At 39.0% G+C, this 24,047-nt stretch overlaps 1 protein-coding gene across 4 annotated transcripts in view; it reads right to left on the minus strand.

The window, feature by feature from the left end:
* The window catches only part of DENND1B (DENN domain containing 1B), a 454,561-nt gene that overhangs the window by 274,034 nt on the left and 156,480 nt on the right, over nucleotides 1-24,047 (minus strand). For all 4 annotated transcript variants that reach the window (XM_033917142.1, XM_033917140.1, XM_033917139.1 and 1 more), the window contains exon 6: nucleotides 462-531. In XM_033917142.1, the coding sequence (XP_033773033.1) occupies nucleotides 462-531 (70 nt within the window). The remainder of the gene's footprint in view (nucleotides 1-461; nucleotides 532-24,047) is intronic.

Here is a 24,047-nt window from a genome sequence, read left to right on the forward strand (position 1 = left end):
AGCGTTGGGAGCAGTGTGGGCCATTCAGCGCGGCTCTCTGTGCTAAAAAACGCCAATGCGGTTTCATAGAAGAGAGGGAAAGTGTCCCTGCCCCATTCCTGTAAGCTCCATCCTCATCTGCACAAGCCTCAAACACTTTAAAATAAGTGTTTGAGGTTTGCGCGGTTAAAGGCAGAGCTTTCAGGAATGGGACAGGGACAATGACAAAACTCACGGGAATGGAACAGGGAAATTGAGTTCCTGCAGGGTTCCCCTTGTCATTCTCTACTCTACAACACCCTCCTCTGCTGATCTTTAAGTTTCAAGTTTCAAGTTTATTAGGATTTTATATACCGCCTATCAAGGTTATCTAAGCGGTTTTTACAATCAGGTATTCAAGCATTTAACAGCCAACATCAGCATACTTTAATATTTTAGACCCACAGTGACACACAAATTAAAAGCGTTTTAGAAAAATTTACCTGTTCTTTTACCAAGTAGTCGGCTAGAGTATTTAAAAGCTTATAGTACACCTCAAACCATGGCAGGTAACTGTAAAATGACAAAAAATATATATAAAGACATGCTTGAATTTCAAAAGAGTTAAAGGCTGGAAATAATGTCATTTACAGTCTCTTAGAAGCTTCTGCAATATTTTTAAATTTTTCTTTCACAAATATTTTGGACCCCAGTTACTGAACACTTCCACTACAGATATACAATCAAAAGAAAAATCCTGGAAGTGGAACTGAAACTGAAACTCATCAGCATTTTGTTATAGCATGATTATACCAAAGTACTTTGCATGAAATGGGTACTGAGGGATATAATCATGTCAAGTAAGTTATGAGTGGTTTATCAATCCCATCAGAACTGAAAAAAACAACAATCATCATTATCATACATTTTAATATCATGCAGCACTCATTACTACAGATAATATGCAACAAAGATTTAAAAAGTGCTTTTAAATGAGCATGTTTCTTAGGATCTAATATAATCATGTGACTAAAACAAATAAAACTTTTTTTAAAAGTCATATGATATCTATTATCGATTGACAATGGCAAAGGTATATTCTGTTCTAAAATACACAAGATGGAAATCCATTTGTGACATACTGACTTGGACATCATTTCTTTTTTTAAGTTCAATCATTTTTATTAATATTTTAAAGTATACATCCAAAGGCATGAATGACAGTGTCTATGACAGTGACAACAGAAAGCATGTACATTAACATTCATGCTACAATGTAAAATCATAGTAATGAAGTAACAAGAACAACTAACAGAACCAGAACTAATAGTACTGGTCAGACGTGTTGGTGAATTTATAATAAAATTCTACATAAAATGCTGTATATGTTATCTCAGGTCTAGTGTGAAGAGTAATATTCAGCATATTAACCTCATAATCATAGCAACACAGTAGCCACAGCAGAATTATCATTGCCATCAATATCATCATTAGTATCTGTAGCATGTTTAGGGTCTCTAGGCCCGCAGGGGCCACAGCAGCTCGTGAATCACAACTTATACTCCGTATATGTAAGTAGTGATGTCCACATTTTTTCAAATCTAGATGTATAGCCCCTCCGAGTAGCAGCCACTCTCTCGTATTTAGCATAAAGACATACGGTGTTCCACCATTCAATGTGGGATACATTGGAAAAGTCTTTCCAATTAGTGAGTATGATGCGTAATGCTACTAATAAGAGAAACTGAAGCAATGGAACTTTATCTAATGGAATCATCATGTGTGAACTAGTTAAACTAATAAGCAATTTTGAATATGACAATTGTTCCTTAATCTCTAGAAAAGAGCAAATTTGTGACCACACCGAACGCCAATAATCATGTAATAAGGGGCAATCATAAATCATATGTTGTAACGTCCCTATAGAAAGTTTACAGGACCAACATACTCCATCTATCTTTTCTGTTTGAAATTTCGAAAGTTTACTTGGTGTCCAAAAAGCTCGATATATCAAAAAGAAAAAAGTCCGATACAATGCTGCCGAATTGGTCATCTTATATATCACAGTCCACATTTGAGCCCAATCTTCTTCCTCTATTGGTATTCCTAATTCTTCTCTCCATTTTGATTGTGTGGTGTGTTGGGAAGTTGACCTATACGATTGGATCAGTTTGTACCAGTTAGAAGCTTCCTTTTTCTTGAAAGTAAATAATGTGCAATAGTTTAAAAGGTCAGGGTCTTTCCATTGGTTGATCTATTACGTATAAGGTCACGAAAGGCGTGTTTAAGTTGGAGCCACTGAAAAAATGTAGACGGGGGAAGACAGTACTGCGTTCTTAAAATGTCATAAGGTATCCAATTGCTACCATCATACAGATGGCCTAAAGATTGTATACCTGCTGATTTCCAATGTTTCCAATTTACTGTATTGTTCTGAATTTGTATAGATGGGTTGTTCCAAATCGGAATATGTAGTGAATGGTCCCATTTATGAGGTAAAAGTTTATCCATTGTGTGTATAGCAGCCGTAGTGGCCTCTAACACAAAATCTTTATGGGTCAAAAATCCCGAAGATGAGACAAAGGCCAATGATGAAAGTGAAGTCCATTTATATGTTTCTACATCAAGTGTTATCCAAGTACTACTAGACATCTCTCCATTATCATGTAAAATCCATTTAGCTCCTTGCCTAAGTAGGAAGGCATAATTATATTCCAAAAAATTAGGAAAATTAGTACCTCCCTCACATTTGGGTAATTTTAATCTGCTTAATGCTATTCTGGGAGTCTTATTATTCCACAAAAATTTAGTCAGTAATTGATCTACTCTTTTATAAAATGATGGGGGAAATAAAACTGGCAACATATTTAGAGGGTACAAGATTTTTGGAGCTATCATCATCTTGATCGTTTCCATTCGACCCCACCATGATAGATTTAAGGGACTCCACCTAGCAGTAAGTGTATTAATCATGTGAATTATATCTTCCATTGCAAACTTAATTGTGTCCTCTATTGTAGAACCAAAATGAATACCTAAATATTTAAGTTTTATTTGAGTCCACTGAAAATTATGATCTGCAATAGTATGCTGTAATACATGTTTATTAAGTGGAAGCAATTCTGTCTTAGAGGTGTTGAGTTTGTAACCTGAATATTGGGAATAAGAACTTATCAAGCGCAACAAATTTGACAACGAGTTAGGATCAGTATAGATTAGCACGTCATCCGCATACGCGGAAAGTTCAATTGATCCACATCGAACACCCATTATTTCAGGAGATTGACGAATGCTAATGAGTAGAGGCCCTAGCGCCAAATTGAATAATAACGGGGATAATGGGCATCCTTGATGGGTACCACGTGATGGGTAAAACATTTCCGAAGTTAATCCATTTATTCTAACAGTAGTAGAGGGTCTAGTGTATAACATCCGTACCATTGATATAAATTTATCAGAGAACCCAAACCAGGACATTGTTTGAAATAAAAAATCCCATTCAACCCGATCAAATGCTTTTTCAGCATCTAACGCCAAAGCCAGGAAAGGATGGAATGAATGCTGGGCAATTTGAATGATTGAGGTGAACAGTCTGGTATTATCACTGGCAAGTCTACCATGCATGAATCCATTCTGTTCTTTACCTATCAATACAGGTAATACTTTTTGAATTCTATTAGCTAAAATTTTTGCATATATTTTTGCGTCTACATTAATTAGGGAGAGTGGTCTATAATTCTATATTTTCAACGGATCCTTCCTTGGCTTGGGCAATACAATTATGGACGCTTCAGTAAAAGATCCCCTAATATCCCCGGTGTCAGAGTAATAGTTAAACAGCTGGCACAACTGGGGTGCTAATATATCTTGAAAGGTAGAGTAAAATTCAACTGTATATCCATCCGGTCCCGGGGATTTTTTCTTAGCCATTGAAGCCAGAGACGCTATAACATCATGACCCTTGATCTCAACTTCTAAATGGCTGTTATCCTCTGAATTCAATTGTGGTCTTTGAAGTGGTGGTTTCAAAAATTCTTTCGGATCAGAATGTGACATTTCCGTAGAGTATAGGGCTTCATAAAATAATTTGAAGTGTTGGATAATTAATTTGGGATCAGTATATTTATTGCCACATTCATCTAAAATAGCATAAATATAGGATTTCTCCTCGCGCATCTTCAAATATTGAGCTAATAAATGTCCGCTTCTGTTATTTGAACTATGATAAGATGCGGATTGCATGAATAATGTATTCCCAGCTTGAGTACTTAATGTTAGGTTATATTTTAGTCTACTTTCCCGAAGTTGTTGTAACAGCTGCATATTTGTTGGATTCGATTGATGTAATATCTCTAAGTTTCTAATCTCAGATGCTTGATCAAGGAGAGATTGTTGGGTGCTTTTTTTTACTCTTGCTTGATAGGCTATTATACAGCCTCTGATATAAGCTTTACATGCGTCCCATAATGTTACTCTATCAACTTGTACAGTATCATTCAACTCAAAATATTCAATTAAAGCATTCCTTATGTAAGGAGTGAACTGTGGATCTTCTAACAATGCATTATTAAATCTCCATGTGCATGAAGTTTGCCTAGGTAATAGATTATCCAAGTGTATTTCTATGGCAACATGATCTGAAATCGAAATCTCATTAATCAATGCATTTATTAAACATGGAGCTAAACACTTACTGATGAGAAAATAATCTATTCGGGAGTAGGAGTTATGGGGGGGGGGTGAATAGAAAGAGTACTGCATCTCCATTTGGTGTAGAAATCTCCAAGAATCTATTAAATTTAACTGAGACATCATATTGTGTAAGCTATGCCAAGTTTTTGTAATTCTATAAGGTACAGAAGATTTTCGATCGAGTGATGGTTCTAAAACTAAATTGAAATCTCCAGCAATAACATAAGCTTGGGCATGCTCTGCCAGGGCTAGTGAAGTGAGAGTATCAAAGAATAACGGGTCATCGATGTTCGGGGCATAAATATTGAATATTACAATAATGTATTTTACCACTTGAATCTTTACCATATTCCATCTTCCCTCTAAATCATTTTTATGGGCAAGGACATTAAGATTTTGACTCGACCTAATCATCATTGCAGTTCCATTTTTCTTATTTACCGCTGGTGAATAATAAACATTTTTTGCCCAAGGAACTTTTAATTTTTGACTTTCAATATCTGTTAAATGCGTTTCTTGAAATAATAGTATATCCGGAGATTTGCGAGAAGCATACGTGAGTATCTTCTTTCTCTTAATTGGATTATTAAAACCCTTTACATTTAGAGAAAATATTCTCAATGACATAGGGGTGAAAGTATCTGTTGTTTTAAGCTGCCGTAGCCCCTGCGAGCCAAACCAAGACCCAACACCATGTAATGTATATCATTAAAGAACCACACGTCTGTACCAAAATACCACATTTGCGTCAACATAACGAAAGAATGGACGGAAATATGGTATAATATCTATGGGAAGCGACCAGGTGAGAAGCAGCACAACTCCTCCCAGCTACTAACTGTAACATGTAAGATCCTATCATTCACCTCTATAGGAAAACCTATTACAAAAACAACGGTGTTATTATGGTAAATAACAAGTTAGTCATGTGATGGAAGATAATCTCCATCATGTACCCTCTGATCAGTAACATATTTCAAAGTCCTTCAAGTATATATGTAAGGAGCATAAATCAGAACATAAGAAAAAAGCAGACAAGAACAATATCAGTCTACTTTCTCCTATATGTTGTGATAAGCGATGATATTACAGCTCATGGTAGTATGAATAGGAGAAACCCAGTCTACACCTCCCCTTAAACTCCACCTCTCTCTTCTCTCCCCTATTTAACTTCTCCCTAAATTTCTGTATAGTCCTCTCTTAGTCTGTACTCTGATAAATTGTCTGTACTCTGAAAAATTGTTTGTACTCTGATAAATACTGCACAATCTTGTATGTCCAAGCATCTAAACCTATTGTACATCTTATTTGTCTAACTACTTCTACTGTGTATGTTTACTTGTAGACTGTTCTGAGCTACTGGGAGAACGGGATATAAATCTAAATAAATAAATAAATGATGTCAGTTCAATGCGCGTGCCTGTAATATCACATATAACAATGATTTAACTAAGAAAGTACTATGTAATGTTATATATGATGACGTGAAATGTCATGTTCCATTACTCTATAAGAAATCTTAATAATTTAGGAATGTTATTCCATAACAAATGATTACGATGTTGTATATTCTATTGTAAATAATGTATAAGCTGTATCATATTATGCGTTAACCCTAAAACATCAGTACAACTCAAGTGTCAGTGGTTTCCTGCAGAGAATTAATTTAACCAAGGGAGTAGAGTATAATATATAAGGTGTCCATTTGCAGAACAAGAGAGTACAAATCAATCAAACTATATCATTAATTCAATACAGATGTGTGTAGTATCATGTATAACAATGAGTTAACCAAAATTATGAAATGTAATATAAGAAATGATAGATAATAAGTTCCTTGACATGGAAACACTAGACAATCAACTTATGTCAATATTCCAGTGCCTATGTAATTAGCTAAGTGTATAACAATAATTTACTCAAGTATTGATATTTAATATAGGAAATGGTTAAAGTCAGCCCTATGAAGCATGAACCAAATACACTTATTACATCAGTACTATTTTAGTGTACGCGGTTGTGTATGAAACAATAATTCATCTAAGAGAGTGATGTATAATAATCAGTGATACTTTATAAGTCACTAAAACATGAGCCAAATAAACATAGAATGTCGGCTCAATGCAAGTGTATATGGATGTACGTATATTAATGATTAATCCACTGAGTGATGTGTAATATAGTAAACATCATTTTATAACAATGAAGTACAAGCCGTATAGGTCTATAATATCGGTTCAGTGCAAACATATGTGGTTGAATGTATTGGAATGATTTATTCAATGAAGTGACATGTAATATGAAAAATGATAGTTTTCAGAACAGTACAGTATGCTCCCATTAGATTTATACTATCGGTTCAGAGCAAGCATGTGCGATTATATAAATAGCAACAAATTATTTAAAGAAGTACTATATAATATAATAAATGATAGTTTTCAACCCAATGAAACATAAACCGTGTAGATTTATAACAACTGTTCACCTTAAACATAAGTGGTTATAGGTATATCTACGATTATATTTAGGGAGTGATGTATGATATGCTTACTGACTGATTTTAGAGTAGTGAAGCATGAACCGTATAGGATTGTAACATCATTTCACTGTAAATGTATAAGGTTGATTATATAGTAATAATTTAACCAATGAGGTAATAAATGATATAGAAAATTGTCAATTTACTTAACAGCAGAGCATGAACCGAATAAACTTATGACATCAGTACCATGCAAGAGTGTGCGGTAATATGAATGACAATGGTTTAATCGAGGGATGATGATAATTACCAATGAGGGCAAATTTGTAGATTAATGAGCAAAAACCAAACAAATCTTATACTATCAGTACTATGCCAGTGTGTTTGTTTGTATGTATGTCAATGGTTTGACCAAGTGAATGATGATAATTATTGGTAAGAACATATTATATTATAGCTTAGTGAAGCAGGAACCGAATAAACCAAATAAACATCAGGTCACTGCAAATGTATGATAGTGATTAACCGAGCAGGCAATGGACAGTGTAGAATATGTCTATTCACATAACAATAAAGCATGAACCAAATAAACTTATAACATCAGTTCAATGCAAGTGTGTGTGGTAGTATTAATGACAATGATTTAACCAAGGGAGTGATGAAAACTACCAGCAAAGACATATTTGTAGATTAAGGAGCAGAAACCATCCAAATCTTATAATATCAGTACTATGTCAGCGTGTTTGTTTGCATAAATGTCAATACCTGAACCAAGAGAGTGATGATAATTACTAGTAAAAACAGAGTACATATTGTTGAAGCAGGAACCGAATAAACCAAATAACATCAGTTCGCTGTAAGTGTATAAGAGGAAATGTATGATACTGATTAAACAAGCAGGTAATGGATAATATAGAATATGTCAATTTACACAACAGTAAAGCATGGACCGAATAAACTTATAACATCAGTTCAATGCAAGCGTGTGTGGTAGTATGATTGACAATGATTTAACCAAGGTAATGATGCTAATTACCGGCAAGAACAAAATTGCAGATTAATGAGCAGAATCCAAACATATCTTATAATATCAGTGCTATGTCAGAATGTTTGTTTGCGTGAATGTTAATAAGTTAGCCAAGGGAATGATGATAATTATTGGTTAAAACAAATTACAGGATAGTGAAGCAGGAACCAAATACACCAAATAACATCAGTTCACTGTACGTGTATAAGCTGTAATGTATAATACCGATTAATCAAGCAGGTAATGGATAATATAAAATATGACAATTTACATAACAGTAAAGCTTGAACCGAATAAATTGATAACATCGGTTCAATGTAATAGTGTGTGGTAGTATGAGTGACATTGATTTAACCCAGGGAGTGTTGATAATTACCAGCAGGAACAAAGTTGCAAGTTAGAGAGCAGAAACCAAAAGTAGAGGGATATAGACAAGTCTCATCTGTTATATATATCTCTGTTAGACCTCCACAATTCAATATAATATCGATTTGTCAACGAATAAGTCAAACTGGAATTGACAGTGCAGACCATCCGAGTGCTGTAACAGAGGGCACAATTACGTAGATGCAGGCAGCAATAGAGGATATTAAAGGCAGTAAACAATTTTTGAAACCTTATCAGGATACTCTTATGCCACCAGAGTTTGTGTCCGCAAGATTAAGCAACAAGGGTTATGACGTTTTACTGCAGACTTTCATGCCGCCATGACGTTGTGACGCTGTTAACGTTGTTGGGTGCGAAAATTTCGCGCCAAGAGTCACATGGTTCGTCTCCAGGAAGAAGAAGGTATCGCCATATTTGATGAATTAATAACTTGAAATGACTTTAAATAAGTTTCCTTTCGATGAATTTGAGAGATTTCTTCCTCGTTGTAAAAGAACTTTCTGTGTCTTTATTCGATTGTTGTCACAGTTACTGACCATAGTAAGCAAGATATCCTGTTCCACCGTTGTCTTATAGCGAACACATTATTCAGTAATAACAGTAATCATATAAAGAGAGGACAACTTCAATTGCTTCAATCATACTGCATCAATAGTTGAAGGGCTCATTTCCTCAATGAAATCCGCTAGTGCAGCCGGTTCCATAAAATCTTTGGTGCTATTAAGCGTTACTCGCATCCTCGCTGGATACATCATCCTGTATTTTGCGTTTAACTCTTTCAGTTTAGGCCGGTAGGCTAGCAGTTGTTTCCGTAGCTGTGCCGTTTTCTTGCTTAGATCCGGGACAAACAAAATGGAGTATCCATCAAGTTTTAAAGGTGATTTTACCCTTGCTCGTGCCATTATTTCTGGTATCTGACTGTATCTTAGCAGTCGGAACACAATCGGGCGCGGGTAACGAGCATTGGTTAACTTGTGCGAGGGAACCCGGTGTGCCCTGTCTATTTCTAACGGTTTATCAAATTTAAGATCCAGTATTTTTGGAATGAAACTTTCCAAATATTTAACCATATCTGTTGATTCTGACCCTTCCGGTATTCCCAAGATTCTAAGGTTATTACGCCGAGAGCGGAGATTTGCATCTTCAAGTTCCCTTTTTAAATTGGCAATTTTTTTAACTTGTACCTGAAGTTCCTTAATGACTGTTTGTTGAGTTGATTGCTTATCCTCAACTACCGTTAATCGCTGCTGGAATTGAGTAACATCCTCTCTCATGTCGGCTAATTCAGATTTTATCTCAGTAACATCAATTCCCACATCTGTAAGCATGGATCTCAGTGCTTTAAGCTCCGCCATGATGTTCTGGGAGCTATCCTCGTCTTTGGCGTCTTCAGCCGATTTTTTTGGGAGATGGTGGATCAGGCTTGTGCCTTTTTCCCACTTTGGAAGTTGCCATATCTTTATTAAGATTCGTGCAATAAGAGGTCACCAAAATTATTTGCAGAAATAAGCTTAAAGATCGATTCTGTAATGGTGTAGCTGGAGCTCGAAAGTTATGCTGCCATCTCTTCACCGGCTCGCTAGCGCCCGGACATCATTTCTAAAATGTCACTCTGTCAATTATTCAGTGGTTCAGAAATGGACATATTTAAGACATGGTTTCAAGTCCTCAGTTAGATTCTTCAAACTTTGAGCAAGTGATGTTCCTGTTTTCCTAAGATTTATGTGATATTTGTATTAGATTATTATGGTGTCAAGTGTTTTTAAGGATTGTGAGATTTGGTTGCTTTTAAATTCAAATGTTATTCATTTGAGAAGTATACAAGCTGTTATATTAATTCAGTTTTTCTGTGGTGTATTAGTAGCTATTTATATGATTTTACTTTCTGAACTTATATTTTGTTCTAATTATTTTAAATATATATTCTATAGCCTTCCTCAAATACACTTGGCATTTGATTTGTTCTTTACTTAAGCTTATGCTTTTATGAAAGGAGTAAAAGCAAGAATATCTCATTGGTAAAGTAAGGCAAATCTTAATACTATTATTTTTCATGTGCCTTCTAGAAAATTTTCAACCAATCTGGTTTACACTTGAGAAGAAAGTTTGATATGTACAGTACATTGGTAAGGGTTTTTATAATAGGAAAATGTTTTCCTAATCGTTATTGTTATCTGGCTCTGTGTTTCTTTTTCAAATTATGTTTTTATGATTTAACTTATGATTGTAATTTTATTACATTTTTATATGCTCTAATAGAAGTATATAATATGAACCCCTGAAGCAGCCTGGGCAAAACATGTTGGATAATTTGAGGTATGAATAAGGATTGTCTAAGAACACACAAAATAGAGGCCAAAGTAAAGATCCAACATTGCCACGTTTCATCCTCAGTCTGTGTCAGGAGTAAAAACTGTAGGGGAAATTTGACACACAATCCCTGTTAATCAGCACTTACACACCACAGAGCAAATCAATGTGTTTTCCTTCAGACTGCCAGCAAATCTTGCACTGGGTGAGTTTCAAGGACTAGATTGAGAATCACTGAGAAACAGTGTAGCGGGAACAACCTTAAATTAAGGACATCAGCTGGAGGCATAATGTTCATTGATTTATAATTTCAATAACTATTATGTATATAAAAATCAAATCACACTAATACAACAGGGGAATGAGAAAGATGGAGGAAATTTAGTGCACAGAAAGACAAATTTGATTTGATGGGACCTGGATGCATATAACCACTTTATTAAGGTGAAACACTGTGAAGGGTGGATCTGCCACCAACGTTTGCAACTCACGGATTCTCCTGGCAGAAGTGAGCGACATAAGAAAGATAACTTTCCAGGTGAGAAACTTGAGATGAGCTGTGGCCATTGGTTCAAATGGTAGCTTCATTAATCTGGAAAGAACAACATTAAGGTCCCAGACTACTGGAGGAAGTTTGAGACCAAAGGATGAGCTTCTATGCAAAGGAGGAGGACTTGAGGACTTAAGCGATGTTGAAAAGCCTTGAGGGCATAATACATCACCCTGAGCTCTAGGAAATTGATGTGAAATTTCCCCTACCTGACAGACCAATAACCTTGGGTTTGAAGGCCGTCCAGGTATGCCTTCCAGGCATAAGGAGATGCATCCATCGTTAGCACCCTTTGATGAGGAGGCAAGTGAAAAAGTAGACCTCTGGACAGAATGGAGGAGGTCATCCACCATTGAAGCAACTGCTGAAGAGATGATGTGACAGAAATATGCTGCGATAGATGATCTGTCGCTTGAGACCATTGAGAAGCGAAAGTTCACTGAGGACTTGCTGGTGGTGTCACATGAACTGTGGAAGCCATGTGACCCAGAAGAACCATCATGTGCCTCACAGAGATCGCTTGAAGATTCAAGATCTGCTGACACATGTTGAAGAGAGCATGCAAGCGATGCAGAGGGAGAAATGCTCTCATGAGGATGGTGTCTAGGATAGCCCCCATGAACTGAAGACGTTGAGACAGAATGAGTTTGGATTTGGGGAAACTGACTTTGAATCCCAAAGCTTGGAGAAAGGAAATGGTCTGAGATGTTGCAAGAGCCACCTCCTGAGCTGAAGAAGCTTTGATCAACCAGTCGTCATGGTAAGGAAAGACTTGAAGACTGTGGGATCGGAGAGATGCGGCCATTACAATCAGGCACTTCATGAACACTATGGGAGAAGATGCCAGACTGAAAGGAAGGACCTTGTACTGATAGTGACACTGACTGACTTGAAAGTGGAGATATTTCCTGGAAGCGAGATGGATTGGAATATGAGTATAGGCTTCCTTGAGATCCAGAGAGCACAGCCATTCGTTCTGATCCAGAAGTGGCTAAAGTAGGGCAAGAAAGAGCATCTGGAATTTCTCTTTTAACTAGAAATTTGTTGAGATCTCTGAGATCCAGAATGGGTCACAGTCATCCCGTCTTCTTTGGAATTAAGAAGTACCGGGAGTAAAATCCCTGATGCTGTTGAGAAAGAGGAACTTCTTCGATGGCATTTAGAAGAAAGAGAGATCGGATCTCCTGAAGGAGAAGAGAGGACTGAGCAGGGTCCAAAATAGACTCTCTTGGAGGATGATCCAGAAGCAGGGTATGAAAGTGGAGAGCATACCCCTGATGAATTATGTCTAGAACCCAGAGATCTGTAGTGATGAGCTCCCAATGGTTTATGTAATGTTGAAGCAGCCTTCCGATCGGTGCTGCAGAGGTTGGAGAATGGAAACCGTGGCTATGCTCCTGAGGAACATGTTAAAAAGGCTGTGTAGGCTTTTGCTGAGCACCTGTTGTTTAGGTTGCTGACGTGGTTGCTGCTTTTGCTTCCTAGGTTGAGGAGGAGCAGGCTTAGCAGTATACCTGCACTGGTACAAAGAAGCAGGCTTTAAAAAATGGGAAAGTTGAGGCTTCTTCTTCGGTTTAATCAATGTGTTCCAAATGTCTCATGGGCAGAGAGCTTCTGAGTAGTCGTGTCCATGGATGGACCAAAAAGCTCATCCCCTAGGCAGGGAGCATTGGCCAAGCAGTCCTGATGATTAACATCTAGCTCAGAGACACGAAGCCACACAAGATGCCTCATAGCCACTGCTGCTGCTTGTGAGGTGAGCTCAAAAGTGGCATAAGTAGTGTGGACCATATACTTCCACAGTTGGAAAGCAGAAGCAATGAGCTGTTGGAACACCGGTAACTTGTGTGATGGAATATACTTTTGAAAAGATGAAATTTGTTTGACCAGATGTTTCAGATAAAAGGAAAAATGGAAATTATAATTTCTAGCTGGATTGGCCAACATTGCATTCTGATGAAGGTGTTTGCCAAATCTGTCCATCGCACTACTCTTTCTGCCAGGAAGTACGGACGCAGAGACACTAGCTCCAGAGGACTTTTTCACCGTGGATTCTACCAGATTCATGGAGGAGTTGCGGTTTAGCAAAACGTGGCAGAGGAACCACCCTATACAAAGAGAAAGGAGCCACTGGAATGGAGAGAGGAGTTTTGAGGTTCTTATAGAAAGTCTCTCTCAAGATGACATGGAGCGGGAGCTTCAGCAGGTCTTTAGGAGGTTGTTCATAGTCTAAAGCCTCTAAGAACTCTTTGCTATGCTTGGAGTCCGCTTCCAGCAGAATGGAAAGATCTTCAGACATTTGATGGAGAAATCTGGAAAAAGAGGACCGCTCAGAAAAAGCAGTAGGTCCCTGAGTAGAACGCTAAGGTGAATCTGAACCCTAAGAATCCTCGGCATCAGTAGAGAGTGGTTCCTGCTCCGAGTCTCCAAATAAGTCCAAATCCTGGATGGAATGAGGACGGTGCTGAAGACTCAGTGTCGAAGCCTCAAGGTGCTTGGTCTTACGAGAGGCCTTCTGGGACCGCATCAAAGTCACCTCTCTAGATGTTTGCGTCGAAGATGACTGGTGCCGTGGAGATGGAACAATTGACTCCTGTGTCGATCTCTGTACTGGTGGAGCATCCGAATGAGGTGTGGCCAGTGTTGTGAGTTGCTCAGACTGGACCCGCCCTGGAAGAGTCAGCGTCGACATGAGCATAAGCTGAATCGGCACCAACATTTGGAAATGATTACCCAATTCCTCCCTAAGCAAATTGTCAATCTTTTGCTTGAGGAAGAGCACCGGTACCGCTGGCCTTTTCGCCGGTACTACTGGTGCTGCGCTCTGGTCCAGTGATGAGGAGGCCGATGTCGAGGCACTCACTGAAATCGGGACCGGACACTTATGGGACTTCTTCGAGGTCAGCATGACTTGACTCAATGCCAATTTGACCTAAGTCCCAGACTTGGTAGGGGAAGGCTTCTTAGCCAGCTTACCCACTGGATGCTGCGACACCAGAGGTGCATCTGTCGATGTCGAGATGCGCGATATCGTCTTGGTCTGCGCCAGTGTCGGTAGCGATGTTGGTTCCCCTTCCATAGCGACACTAAACTGTTGTTGTTGTTGAAGAAGATGGTTTTTAAAAGTTCTCTTCTGAAGCGAGGAACAACACGTACAAGTCTCGGGACGGTTCTCTGGCCCTAGATACTGGAGACATCAGTGATGTGGGTCATTCAATGAGATGGGCCTAGCAAAATGACTGTACTTCTAAAATCCCGTCAGCGGGCGAGACATCGATGTGAACACCACTCGGACAAATTTAAAATGGTGGACAAGGTGGACAAACAGGCCCCGCCGGGCCAAAAACCGTGAGGAATTAAAAAAAGAAAAAATTATTTTTAGCCAAAGGTAATATAAGAAAAGAAAGGAACAGAAATATACGAAAATTACTAAAAAAAATCACCCGCATACGTCGGGTGGGAAGGCACTCGCGCATGCGTGGTGCGGGCTATCGTGAACTTTCTAAGGACTTAAAATGACGATGCACTTTGAAGTGGTCCGTGCTGGGGCTCTGTTGGTGACGCCACTGATGTGTGAGAATATGCTGCCTGCTTGTCCTGGGATAAAAGCCTTTTATCGCCTGGCAAACATGCGAGCCTCCACTGCCTCAAACAGCAGCAAACGATGAAATTGATTCCGCCATTGTCAGTAGCCAGGCTATCCACAGTTTTTAAAATGATATGTGATTTATGAAGCCCTAACTAGGGGTCAAAATTGATAAGATTTGTTAGCAATTTCACACAAATATATATTTTTATAACTTTGTTGCAGGTTTTTGTTATTTGAATGTTGTGTTATTTAAATGATGGTAAACTCATGAGTAAATTGGTACCATATGTTAATGAATATAAAAATCAAAGCCATATATTTCTTGTTCAAGTCAGAGAGCAAACGTACACCTTTCAAATCATGAAAACATTGTTCCTTGAGGCAATAGGAGTTGAGACAGTTTTTAGTAACAAATATTAGAAGGCTCGAGAGAAAAAGAAAATGTCTCTAAAGCTTGGGATAAAAATAGAGGATTTCTAATTAGAAAACGAAGGATGTAAATTAAAGAACTAAGGCCAGTATTGGACAGACAAGGTCATTGTGTTCGATATATGGTGATTCTGGTGTAGGATGGGCTGGGGTGAGCATCAATGTGAACTCCGCTAATATGGAACATGAGGATGTTACTGGCCAGACTTTACTGTAGATATCCTGCAAACAATGAGATGGTTGGATAGGCTGGATTGAGCTTGGACAGCAACTTCAGCATTTGGAACCTAGAACAATACCAGATTTTACAATTTACTGCCCAAAAATATCAAAGAAGAGACAAGTTAATCTAATCATGTATTTTTTAATGGGTATAACTTATGGGCAGACTGGATGGACCGTTCAGGTCTTTATTTGATGTCATTTACTATGTTTAGACTGGTATCACTGCTATAGTTTATATGACATAGAAGTTAGATAGTAGTGATAGTCAAAGTTGTGATAGGTACATTATGCTCGCTCTCTCTGTAAAATGTGAGTCAGAATTCCAGTTTTACAACATGTAAAGAGTAAGGGGCAAAAATGGTCATGGGATTGATATACCGCCTTTCTGTGGAACAACCAAAGTGGTTTACATTTATTATATGTAGGTATAGTTATAATTTTCTCTTCAAGTCAACCTATTAAGAAAATAATGAGAGTACATCATAGGTATTTTAACAAGCAGAGAATCAACCTCCATCAGAGAGGCTGATGCAAGCAGAAATTCTTTTGAAGCAGCTCCTAATGAAACATCCAATAAAACAGGCAGCTCCACTGAGCAGATGAAAATAGCCTGAAAGATACATGTTGAGAAATGTTTGCACTGTATTTATATAGTACTGAAAATATCTTGGACTAAACATCCACCTCTGTGGACACAGTATATGAATCAAGTCATTAAACTCCACAACATTAGAATATAAAGAAAAAAAAGGAAAAAAAGAAGATAAAAGACTAGGGTTTCACCTTTAAACTAAATTGAGGGGAAGTTTTTTTAGACTAAAGATGTGTTGGTTGTGAGGCTATTCAGCAATTATTGCTACAAGCCAATTCAGTCACTGAAGTCTTTTTCTCCTCTCATGCGATGAATCAGTGAGAATAGATAAACATATTTCAATTAGAACGTTACATAAGATTTGTTTTTAAGCATGAGAGTGTGACATTCATAAGCCTTTTTATTGTTGTGCAAGTATTTTATAAAATACGAGGGGTGTTCAAAAATTTATCTACCTCAGTAGGAAAGAAAAGAGTTTTCAAAAGATTTTTTATTATATTCAGCGCTGACCCACCCCCTCCTGAACCTGTTGTAAGCCTCTGCCGGGCTTGCTGTGAAACCTTCGGTTGCCTGGGACAGGAGAAATCCCTACCTTCTCCTGTCCTGGCTGACTTTAATAACTTTTACTTTCTCCCCCCTCCCAGGTGTACCTTTTAAATCCCTGGTGGGCCAGGACAGCAGGGATCCCTCTTACCTCCATACCACTGGACCACCAGGATTTAAGGCAGGCCCAGTGGAGGCCTTCAAGGCATCAGGAGGGAGACAGGGTTCAGAATCTGGAAGGGAGGAAGGGGGGGGCAGAGACTGGCAGGGAGGGAGGGAGGGGGCTGAATGCAGAACCTGGCTGAGCAGCGAGGGAAGGGGAACAGGATGCAGAGCCTGGCAGGGCAAGGCACTGCACTTGAATATCAACCCCCCCCTCCCCCAGTTTATATTCAAGTCACCTTTTTTCCTCCTTTATTGGGAGGAAAAAGGTTACCTCAGTTTATATTCGGGTTGGTTTATATTCGAGTATATATGGCAACTAAAGGAACATGATAACTAACACAGTATACTGTATACAGTATATTAAAAACAAGGTCATGAAATGACTACCTTACTGAGAAATGTTGCAGCATATATTTGAATATCTTACAAATGTAGTTCAATTGGCAGGCACTATTAACCCCCTCCCCCAAGCCACTTACATAATTTCAGATAACAATTCATTTTACTAAGGTGGCCCTTTTACTAAAAATGTATATATGGCAACTAAAGGAACATTTACCATTAGAGCAGCTTAGCCCAAGAATTTCATGAGCAGTAACTACAAACTTAATGTTTTTTTAGGGCTTTTTCTTTTTAGGTTGTTCAGGTCATGCACTAATATTGACATGAGCATACAAGACCTGAACAAACTTAACGCAGGAGCTCTAAAGCCCAGATTCTATAAATGGCACCTAAATAAATAGGTGTCTACAGTTAGGTGTCTAACTTAATTAATAAATTGGCTTCAATTATGAATTTAATAAGCTCATAAATGAAAAAAATTAAAATGAATTAGGAGACAGACACCTATCTGCTTAGGCGTGAATCTATAAAAGATAGAAACACCAAACTAGGCATATTTAATGGTCTCTAAAGGACATAGGTGCCTATACTGTAGGCCTTTAAAACCCTGGTCTATATTATAGGCAGTTAAATTATAAATTAGGTGCCACTAAGCACAATTCTGTAATGGGCGTCTAACTTTAGATGCCTATCTTTTTAGGCGCCCAATTACAGAATCCGGCTCTAAGTGCTTCCTATTTACAAAGCCCTGTGATATGTCTGTATTAACCTGTTTATGTTTAACAAAATTTGAAATAGCGCCTTTTCTTATACAAGCTAAACACGGTTATAAAGCACAATCAAATACAAAAAGAAAAGAACTACAGAGTCAGACAGGAGAGAACATACACTCATATAACTAAATGGAAAAAGGGAAAGATGGTGCAGGGAAGATAGAAAAGAAACTACTGTGTACCGGGAGACCTCTGTGCCAACATGCAGGACCAGCCATCATCAGAGAGCAAGCTTAAAAACAAACTGACAATAATGTGACTTCAATTTCTTTTTAAAATTCTTAATAGACAATTCTGACTTCGAATGCACTGGCAGACTGTTCCAGAGACTAGGCGCTAGAAAAGAAAAGAACGTACACTAATCAGAACACACCGGCTGCTTAATGAGGATAGGCATGTTTCCTGTCCGTAGCGCACAGTTTAGTGCACAAAAACAAAAAAAATACCAATGCATTTATGCAGCAACCTAATCTCATGCACTAAGGGCTCCTAAATCAGAGAAGGGGCCTTTATGAATACTAGGAGTAAACTTACTGTATAAAACTTTGCAGCTGAATGCGTGCAAATAATGCAGATGGGCAAACTATACAGGTGGTATGATATTTATCTGCCATCATTTTTATTTTTCTAGATTTGTGTATACCAGTGTTTTCAGCCCCTATGCAGAAATAATCATGAGGAAGATGAGCTTAAATGATTTGAGTGTTAGGGTGATAATAGGTGGAAGAACCATCAGCAGTCTGAGAAGGACCTGTTGTTATTTGTATAATACGTGTTGTATGCTTTTTATTTTATATGATTGTCTTTTGTAAAACCACCTAGTTATAGGCGGTTAAGAAATCTTTTAAATAAATACGCAGATGATACTACCTTTAGTGGCAGAGAGTAAGAAGGACCTCAAGAAGTTGATCCTAAAGCTGAACGAGACAAACAAGAAAGTCCACAAAGATTAACAATGAAGAAATAGAAGTGGTAGACAACTTTGTTTTCTTTGGGTCCCTCACTGATCACAGTGGTGGTTCGACCGCTGAAATCAAGCATCAATTAGCACTGGGGCATGCAGCCATGGTAAGCATGAACCAAACATGGAAGTGCAAGGACGTCTCAGTCACCATTAAACAAAGACTGATCATTGCCATTGTGTTCCCAGTCGTGACATATGGCTGTGAGACATGGACACTCACGAAAGCAGATAGAAGAAAAATAGACGCCTGCAAGCTGTGGTGCTGGAGAAGATTTCTAAGAATCCCATGGACAGCTAGGATCACCAAAAAAGATGTTATTGATCATATAAACCCAGAGTTGTGCCTGGAAGGCAAGATTACCAGATAGAAACTGGCCTATTTTGGACAAGTGATCAGGGCATATTCACTAGAAAAGGAGGTACTACTCGGAATGGTCAGTGGTAAAAGGAAGCAGGGGAACTAAAGGCCCGTTGGCTGGATACCATCAAGAATGACACAGAAATGATCATCAAGCAATTGAAAGAAGTCATGGAAAACAGGGAAGCATGGTGAGGACTGTCCTACAGAGTATCCAAGGGTCAGACACGACTGAATGGATAGTAGTAGTCATACTTCACAAAAAGTATTTTGAAGTCAGTTATTTATTCACTTGTGTTAGATACCCAAAGAATCTCTGTTTTGCTTGGGTTCAAGCAGAGTTTGCTGTTGTTTGCTCATTCCTGAGTTGTAGTTAGACATGCAGTCAGTTTACTCAAAGCTGTGAGTAGATCTGGTTCAATGGATATGAGCAGTTGCACATCCGAATAGAAATAAAATTTTGTTTCCATCCACCGAAGCAGTTCAGCCAGAAGCTTGAGGTACTCATATTAAATAAAATGGGAGCATTAAGGATCCCTTTGGCACCCCACAGTTCAGTGCCCAAGGTAATGATGTGCTGTTGCTGAACAGAACTGATTGTTGTATCTGACAAATAGGAATTGAACCATATAAATACCGTGCCACTGTTTTTGCCAGTCTTGCAAGCATGGTATGATCCACAGTGTCAAAGGCTGCTGATAAATGCAGCAACAGTAGCATCAAGGCAGATTCTGTGTCACAGTTTCTGAGCATGTCATCAAGAAGGGGAACAAGAACTGTATCTGTTCCAAACCCATGTCTAAAGCCAAAATGACATGGGTCTAGCTAATTACTTTCAATTAGCCAGTTGTTGAACTGAATGCAGACTGATTGTTCTATAAATTTTACCAGGAAAGGAATTGTAGAGACTGGTCAGTAGGTTTCAAGCTTGTCCCGGTCAAGCTCTTTTGCAATAGGGGGCACACCGCAGCTCTTTTTAGTGTTGTTGGCAGCTACCCTTCCACAAGAGAGGAGTTAATTTTAGTGGCCCCTTCAATGAGGCCTATGCTCACTTGTACTACCTTTGCTCAGCAAGGGTCAAGAGGGAAGGTTGTAGTCTGTAGACTTTTCAAGATTTTTTCAAAGCTTCCTCTGTGACTTGTTGAATGAATCCCAGATGGCTGTGCATGGTGGGGGAGAGTGAGTGTTATCTTCATTAGCTGGTGAGAGCTTTGATAGGACTGTCTGTAGGTCTTGATGGAGACCTTTAATTTTGTTGGTCAAGTATGTGGCAAAATCACTGCTGGTTATTTATTGGGGAGAGTGTGGCACAGTGGTTAAAGCTACAGCCTCAGCACCATGAGGTTGTGGGCTTAAAGCCATGTTGCTCCTTGTGACCCTGGGCAAGTCACTTAATCCCCTCATTGTCTCAGGTACATTAGAAAGATTGTAAGCCTACCGGGACAGACAGGGAAAAATGCTTGGGTACCTGAATAAATTCATGTAAACTGTTCTGAGCTCCCTTGGGAGAACTTTGTCCGGGTTTTGAAAAGCTTCCAGCTAGGAGCGACGTCAGGACGGCATCTGCATGGACGCAATGCGGTGACATCACGCGCATGCGTGTGACATCATTGCATCACACCAGCAAATGCACAGATGCCCTTCCGACAAGTGGACAGGTTGAGGGGGTGGGACTGGGGGCAGAACTGGGCGGGCCTGGTGGTGGGGCCATGAGTCCAGATTTTTGTTCCTGAAAATCTAATAACCCTAACTGTATATGGTATGCCTTTGAGCCCATCAGCCACAGGTATATGTAAAGAATGCCTCATTTTCTGGGCTTGTGAAGTAACAGGCCTCAGTCTTTGTGTTAAAGAGTTTTGCTTTAGCTTTGTAAACTTATCTGGTTGTAAAATCTGAAGGCCCACCTTCAACCCTTGCTTATGTAATCACAATTCTCTCCAAAAACTCACAGTTAAATCCTATTGGATCATAATCTCTCAATTTAGCTCTTACTGTTACACTGTGATTGACATTTGTTTTCTGGAGCAGGAGTCAGAATTTATTTATTATTTTAAAGATGTATAACCCACTTACAACTAAGCAGCTTACAATTTAAAACATACATAATAGTTAAAGCAACACAAAACACACATTGCACACCAAAAAGCACAGGTAATATTTACAAGCAGCCGCCATTATAGGCATGATGCCCCATTAGATTTTTTTTTTAAAGCCTTTACAAACAAACACGCATGTTTTCAGTTGCTTTTTAAACTGCTGGATAGAATTACAACAACGCAAGTATTCAGGGAGAGCGTTCCACAATTTCAGGCCCATTATTGAGAGAAAACTACAGTGGGTCAGAATATTCTGTCTGTAACTGCAATGAAAAGCATTTTGGGAGTCTGCTAGTTGCATAGTACAATTAACAGATCACGTTTCTAAGTGGACCAAATAATAGAAAGAGTGAAAAATAAAACAACAAAGAATTTATGACATACTTTGAAATACAGCTCTCCCTCCGGATTCAGTTTCCCTACTCGCGAATTCGGTTATTCGCAATTTTTCTTTCTTCTTTTTTGCAGGCTGCTCGAACCTGCCCCAATGATGGCTTTGCACGGGACAGGGGCATAGGAAGATTACTCCTGCCCTGCGTCACAGCTAGACCACCAGGTAAGGACGGGGACACAGGAGGGAGGCGGGGGTGGGTCAGAGCCAGCCCAAAAAATTATTCGCGATTTTTCCCTATTTGCAGGCTGGTTCTGCACCTAAATTCCACGAATACAGAGGGAGATGTGTATGGATTAATTTGCCCTCCAACAGCATCTTTGGGTTTCATTCTTAATCTTTTTAACATATACAATTTGCTTCAATTCATATGACTGTCATGGACTTCTATAATGAAATGACTTAGAAATACAGAATGAATGGCTTAGCAGTAAAATTTTGGCACAAAATTAGCATGAAATCTTCCAAAAGAGGACAAAATTCAATTTCTTTTTCTGATTTTCTACTATTTAATCAGTAAGAAATGGGAACTATTAGAATATACTGTCTCACTGTGCTAGAGATGTGTATATGTATACTCATACACAGCATTACAATACAATGCTCCTTGTGCTCCACTGCAATTGGTTCTTTCATCATTTGCTAAAAAACAGTACTGGCCAAACTGCATCAAGGCAAATTGGAAAGTCTACAATGCATTTGCACTTCAGTACCTTATAACAAATCATATCGTCAGCAACAAAGGCCCCAATGCGGCTTTCTCACACCCTGGCATTCCTCTGACACGTTACTGATGACGTCGGATGGTTGTGCACTGTTGGGTTCCTCTTTGGCCTGCGCCTGCCTCTGGCGCTGCACGTTTACACCAGCAGCTGCGCCATGCAGATCCGTGGCGGCGCCGAAGAGGCGGCTCGCGTAGCTTGGAGGCAGCACTTCAGTTTCCTGGGGCTGGTTAGTACCGCCTGCTTTAAAAAGTATTAAAATGCTGCTGGTAGATGGGAGGAGCCTGGAGAATGAGACGTAATAGACTGCAGGAGCCTGTGAAGCAGAGAAGGGGGAGGGCTGCCTACCTGCTCCAGTACTGTCTACTTGTCTGTCATTGTTTTCAGCCCTCTGCAAAGTGCTCTCTACCTACTTGTCATTGTGCTTCTTGGGGCCCTCTACCTACTTGTCGCACTGCCTATGCTCCTACCTGCCTCTCGCTGTTTTTATTCCCGATTCTCGGTGCCCTCTAGCTGTCTGTCACTTCACTGTACTTCTCCTTTTAGTGTTCTCTCTATCTGCCTAACACTGTCTTTCTCCTGCTTCTCGGTGTTCTCCGATTGCATGCCACTACTTTCTACCCGCTTCTCAGGTCTGTTGTAAGTTAGGTAAACCGCTTTAGTTGTACCACAGGAAGGTGGTGTATCAAATGCATGGCCCTTGACCTTACAAAGCTGGTGTTAGACAGCAGGTGTGAACTAGGTCCTAAAAGAGAGAGGAAAAGTTTTTTTTAAAAAAACTTTTGTTTACATTACAGAGCCGGCATGGGGTTGGAGAGGTTGTAACCCTATACTTCTACTAAGACTAAGGGGTCCTTTTATAAGGTGCGCATTTAGCGCACGCTAAATCGGTTAACGTACCTTAATAAAAGGACCCTTAAGTATCTTAATAAAAAATTTGTCCTGCGACTTAGCCTATATTTTAGATTTCAGCCCCTTATGTGATTGAGTTTGACACCCTTGCCTTAGCGGGTGACAGCGAGGAGGTAAGCAGCGCCTCTTCATTAAGTAACAGGAAGGTGTTGAGTGAGTAGAGGCAGAAGTTGTGAGTTATTTATTAATTAGGATTTATTTACCACCTCTTTGAAATAATACACTCAAGGCGGTGTATAGCAAAGATAAACAGAATTAAAAGTATTCAATGGCCCAGAGTACTTGAAGAACAGGATCTACTTCTACATACCGAGCGAGTGGAAAGGAGTTCATGACAAGAGGAGGGCTGAATGAATAAATGGGTGGAAGGCTTATGAGTTGAATAAATCCAGAAAAAGCTGAATGTGAACTGATGAGAAGAATGAGTAAATGCAGCCTGTGATTTCAGACTGATGGAGGCAATTTGAGTTGCTGGGGGCTGTGATATTCAGCTACACACCTCCCTACCGCCATGCACATATTCAAACATAACAATGCATATGG

Source organism: Geotrypetes seraphini, chromosome 12, assembly GCF_902459505.1.
Source record: "Geotrypetes seraphini chromosome 12, aGeoSer1.1, whole genome shotgun sequence".
Taxonomy (NCBI): Eukaryota; Metazoa; Chordata; class Amphibia; order Gymnophiona; family Dermophiidae; genus Geotrypetes; species Geotrypetes seraphini.